General features: G+C 45.5%; 1 protein-coding gene across 1 annotated transcript in view; it reads right to left on the bottom strand.

The window, feature by feature from the left end:
- Positions 1-4857, bottom strand: part of LOC113210614 (growth factor receptor-bound protein 14) — a gene marked incomplete at its 5' end in the record, with an annotated part of 161671 nt that overhangs the window by 93830 nt on the left and 62984 nt on the right. The window contains 1 exon segment of the mRNA XM_052271454.1: positions 532-662. Within this exon segment, the coding sequence (XP_052127414.1) occupies positions 532-662 (131 nt within the window).

The following is a 4857-nucleotide window of genomic DNA, read 5'->3' as shown; positions in this document are numbered from 1 at the left end:
GGAGGAGGAGGAGGAGGAGGAGGAGGAGGAAGAGGAGGCAGGGGAGGAAGAAGAGGCAGAGGATGAGGAGGAGGAGGCAGTGGAGGAAGAAGAAGCCACGGGCGGCCATCTGATTGGCGCGGCGCGGAGAGGGCCGCGGCCGGATACCGCTATTTCATATTCGGCGCGGGATCTAGGTTGTTGGCGCTCCGCGGGCTCCGCGGGCTCGGCGGGCCGCGCGGAGACGGGCGGGCGGCGAGCGGCGAGACGAGGCCTTACTACGTCGTTGTAGCCGTAGTAGTACAACGCAGTGCGCCAGCCCCGCGGGTGCGTAGCCGCGGCGGGCACAGCCCACCCGAAGGTAGCCCCAGCCGAGCCGAGCCGAGCCGGGCCGGGCACTAGGGCGTAATGACCTCTTGGCCACTACCTCGGCACGTGAAGTGAGGCCCGCGGACGTACCGGCGGCGCGGCCTGCCATCGCCCTCACCGCGAGTCACCGGCGGCGCGGCGAGCGAGAAAGAAGAAGGAGGAGGAGTAGACCAAAGCACTCACCTGTGGATTGTGGAAGAACTCGTACTTGCGGTAGTCCTTCCGGAACACGAAGCGGCGCTCCGAGTACCTGCAGAAGGCCTGCATGTCCCGGTGCACCGACAGCACGTCCTCGTGGTCCTCAAGGCTGCGCTCTGCAACGACAACAACAAAAAGTGGGGGTTAGGGTCAGTACTATAAAAGAAGAAAGAAGGAAAAAAGAGGAAGGGTACAAACAAAACAAAAAGGAAACAGCGCGCAAGTTTGCAACGCCGCCACGGGTTCCCACGAGGACCCCACCACCCCGCGGCCCCCAGCCCGCAGCGGCGTGGACACAACGGCGCACACAGACTGCACCTCATGGAAATTGCAAACAGCGGCGCCGCCGAGGTTTGCAGGGAACCGCAGGGAACAGCAGCACTGCGGTGAAAAATCCGGCCGGGGACACCCTCCTCCCCTCTCCCTCTACCATCTCTTTATAGACCTTCCCCTTTTCCTGCGCCGTATCGCCGCGGCAACACACGCCAAGTCCGGCCACAACGCCACAAACCAACAACTCTATCCATCTCTATCCGCACTCGATTGCTTGTATCCCACTTATTTACCCGTCACTTCTTTAAAGTGACGTGAGAACTTCTTCACAAAAATTTTGTTCACAAATCGCATCTCATCACAGGTTAATTTGTTACATGCAATGTACCAATATGCTAGGGCGGATAAAGAAATTCGTGAGTGATGAAATGGTGAACATTTTAAGCCCCTTTTCACAGTGCAGGCCATCGCGCGCGCCGCTAAACGGAACCGCAAACAATCCTCAGAGAGAGAAAGAGAGAGAGAGGGAGGTGGGAGGGAGGGGCAGCAGTGGGAGCAGTCCATCAGAGGGACATGCTTCATACTGGCCCCACCAGTCTGCAAAACCACGCAAAGTGGATATAACTCCCCCCACACTCTGGCCCCGCAGAGCAGCCTACCTCAACCCCATGGGGGCCGCGCAGCGCACCCGGCACCCCCCGTTCGCCCATTCATTCTAAACGGCCCACAACAACAAATTTAGCACCAGCTCCACACCGCACCACGCACGAAAGGGTTGTTGACACCGCCGCACACAAACGCAAAAGTGCAATATGGTATGACTGCAGAAAAACACGCTCGCGCGCTATCACAAAAACCACATAAAGGGTGGTGATTTTAACAAGTTGTTTCGGTTAGAAAAATTGAGTAAAATTGGAAAAAAATCGATGAATGTCACAAAAGCAAGACGATTTAAATAGGCTGCAAATGGAGCAACGCAAGCAATCCCGTAAAGTCGCGTACGAGTAAATAGCAAGACACGATCACACACTTCCCCGCGAGGTTGAATGCTTCACGATTTTTTTGTTTTCAGAGGAGGAAGCTATTGCTGGGAGTGGTTGGTATGGTCACACCCAGTCCTTTGGCACCTGCCGAAGAGCCGACGACTCTCTCTCTCTCTCTCTCTCTCTCTCTCTCTCTCTCTCTCTCTCTCTTTCACGTGACCTCGAGTCGAGTGGACATGGATGTGTAGCTCCGTGAAAATTCTCAAAAAAGTTTAAGTTAGAGAGATAGTTGAAGTATATCTTTGTGATCATCAAGTGCAGCTTGTCCTACTCCACCCAAAAAATAGTTGAATTGGTTGTGTAGGATCGAGATAGTTGAAAACTGGGCGTTTCGCCGCAAGCGCATTGAGTAAGGAGAGGTTAGGTCTGACCTGTCACGGCCGGCCAATAAGAACGATCCTACCAGCATCAGCTGTTGCTGTAAACAAAAGCACAGAGCAGAAGACAACCATCAAGTAACATGCCGTACCACTGTACGACATGTACAGAAGAACTTCCGTTCTCTCATGTAATCTGCAAATCTGCAAAGGGCTGCAGACTGCACTTCGGGGACTGCTCTGGCATCAAGGAAAGTTCATGGAATAAAACTGACAAGTCAAAATGGAAATGCCCTGCCTGTCGAAGGGAGAAGTCGGAGAAGCAGGACGACAAGCCCGTGTCATCAGAAGAGCTGAGAGAGTTTATGAGCTTCATCAACCAAAAACTGAAACCAATTGAACAAATCACAACAATGAATAAGACCATCACTGACCTCAAGAAAAGTGTTGATTTCATGAGCGAACAGTATGACGCAGTGTTGAATAAGTTGGAGGTCATAGAAAAACAAAAGGAAGAGCAGACGAAGCAGATGGAAGAATTAAAGACTATGGTAGAAGAAAGGGATGCAATAATAAACAACTTGCAAGAAAGAGCTAGAGAATGTGAGCAGTACGCAAGAAACCGCAATATAGAAATTAGTGGCCTGGAAGTGGTGAAAGGTGAAGACCTCAAAAAAGTTATGAAGAATATTGCTCAAAAAATCAATGTAGAGTATAATGAAAATGATATCGATGTGATACATAGAATCCCTTCAAGAAGAGGCAACGAGCAACCCAAAGTAATTGCTCAATTCACTACCAGGAGTGTCCGTAACCAATGGCTGAAATGCAAAAAGAATTCTGTGGTCAAGAGCAACGAGGTGACTGGTGGGCAGGCGGACACCACAGTCTACCTCAATACTCATCTAACCCCCGAGTGGAAACACCTGTTGTGGGCGGCCAAACAACATGGGCGCCCCAAAGGATACAATATAATTTGGTTTCAAGATAGCAAGATCTATGCCAAAAAAGACTACAATGATAGGCCAACTATCATTACAAATGAAAGAGACTTCGCAAAAATGATTTAGTGCGGTGTTAACACCTTCTAATATATTGTTTTTGTCTTCTCATTACTATTTCCATCATGCTCAGTTTAAAAGAATTTCTATCTAATAAAGTAAAAAGTCATTCTTCGTTACTTAACATTGTTCATCTCAATGCTCAATCTCTTAATGATAACTCCCACTATGATGAATTCTGTTTATCATTTGTGAACTCCAGAGTAAATGTCATAGCAGTGAGTGAAACCTTTTTTAAACCTGGATCAAGAACTGATTTACCTGGTTACAATGTGTACAGGAATGACAGAATAGGTAAGGGTGGTGGCGGAGTGGCAATTTATGTACAAAATAATATCGAAGTAAATGTGTTAACAACATCACCATCTCAATATGTCCATAAACCTGAATACATTATTATTGAACTCAAGTTACCATCTGACAGAGTGTTATTGGCATGTGTTTATCGCCCACCCAAGGTTGGTTTTTTTGAAACATTTATTGATGACTTGTGCTCATACATTCCAACTTATAAATATGTAGTGATATGTGGAGATGTGAATGCAAGATTTGGTAGTGGCACAGGTGAAACTGATTGTATTGTAACCCTTCTTGATTCATGTAATGTTTCTTGTATTCCTTATGGTAATACCTTTCACACTGCAACTTGTGATAGTGCTCTAGACATAATTGCAACTAACTGTGACGAACTTATTGTTGATTTTGACAAGAGTCCTGCTTCTGGTTTCTCAGGTCATGATCTTTTATATGCTTGTATTAATCTATCATCTCCCAAATTTGAACCCAAGGTCATACAATTCAGAGACTTTAAAAATATTGATGAAAGCAAACTTAAAGAAGCTGCAGATAAAATTGACTGGCAAAGTGTGTATGACTGTGATGATGTGGACGGTAAGGTTCAGATCTTTAATAATATATTGCTTGATCTATTTGATAGTATTGTCCCTGTAAAAAGTGTGAAAGTAAAATATAAATATAACCCATGGATTACTGATGAAGTATCAGTATTAATACATCAGAGGGAGAAAGCAAGAAAAAAGTTTGCCAGAACTAAAAATCAAGCAGACCATGAAGTGTTTTGGAAACTGAGGAACAGATGTAAGCAAGAAATGAGAAATTCCAAACTTAGATACTGTCACTCTGCCTTCAATAGTAAGCAAACAACAAAACAAATGTGGTCAAACATTAGAACCCTTGGCATAGGAAAAAAGAAAACTGATGACAAAGTATGCAAAGTATCTCCTGATGAACTGAATCAATATTATCTAAGTGTAGCCTCTGTCACAGACAAACAGTCTATTGAGGAATGTATAAAAGAATATACTCTAAAGGAGGAGGTATCACATGAAAAATTTTACTTTAAGAGTGTTGAACCTAAAGATGTTATTAGTGCTGTAACAAGCATTAATTCTAAAGCAGAAGGTGTAGATAAAGTGTCTATATGTATGTTAAAACTGTGCTTAGTATATTTAATACCTGTGATATGTCATGTATTTGACTTTAGTCTTATGAATGGTGTTTTCCCTCAATTATGGAAAAAATCTCTAGTCTTGCCTATACCAAAGAAAGCTAACCCATCTGAGCTAAAGGATTATAGACCTGTTAGCATAATCTGTG

This window comes from Frankliniella occidentalis, unplaced genomic scaffold (assembly GCF_000697945.3).
Source record: "Frankliniella occidentalis isolate FOCC.00 unplaced genomic scaffold, Focc_3.1 Scaffold162, whole genome shotgun sequence".
Lineage (NCBI taxonomy): Eukaryota > Metazoa > Arthropoda > Insecta > Thysanoptera > Thripidae > Frankliniella > Frankliniella occidentalis.
The sequence above is the reverse complement of the archived record's forward strand: the minus strand, read 5'-3'. Positions and strand labels throughout refer to the sequence as shown.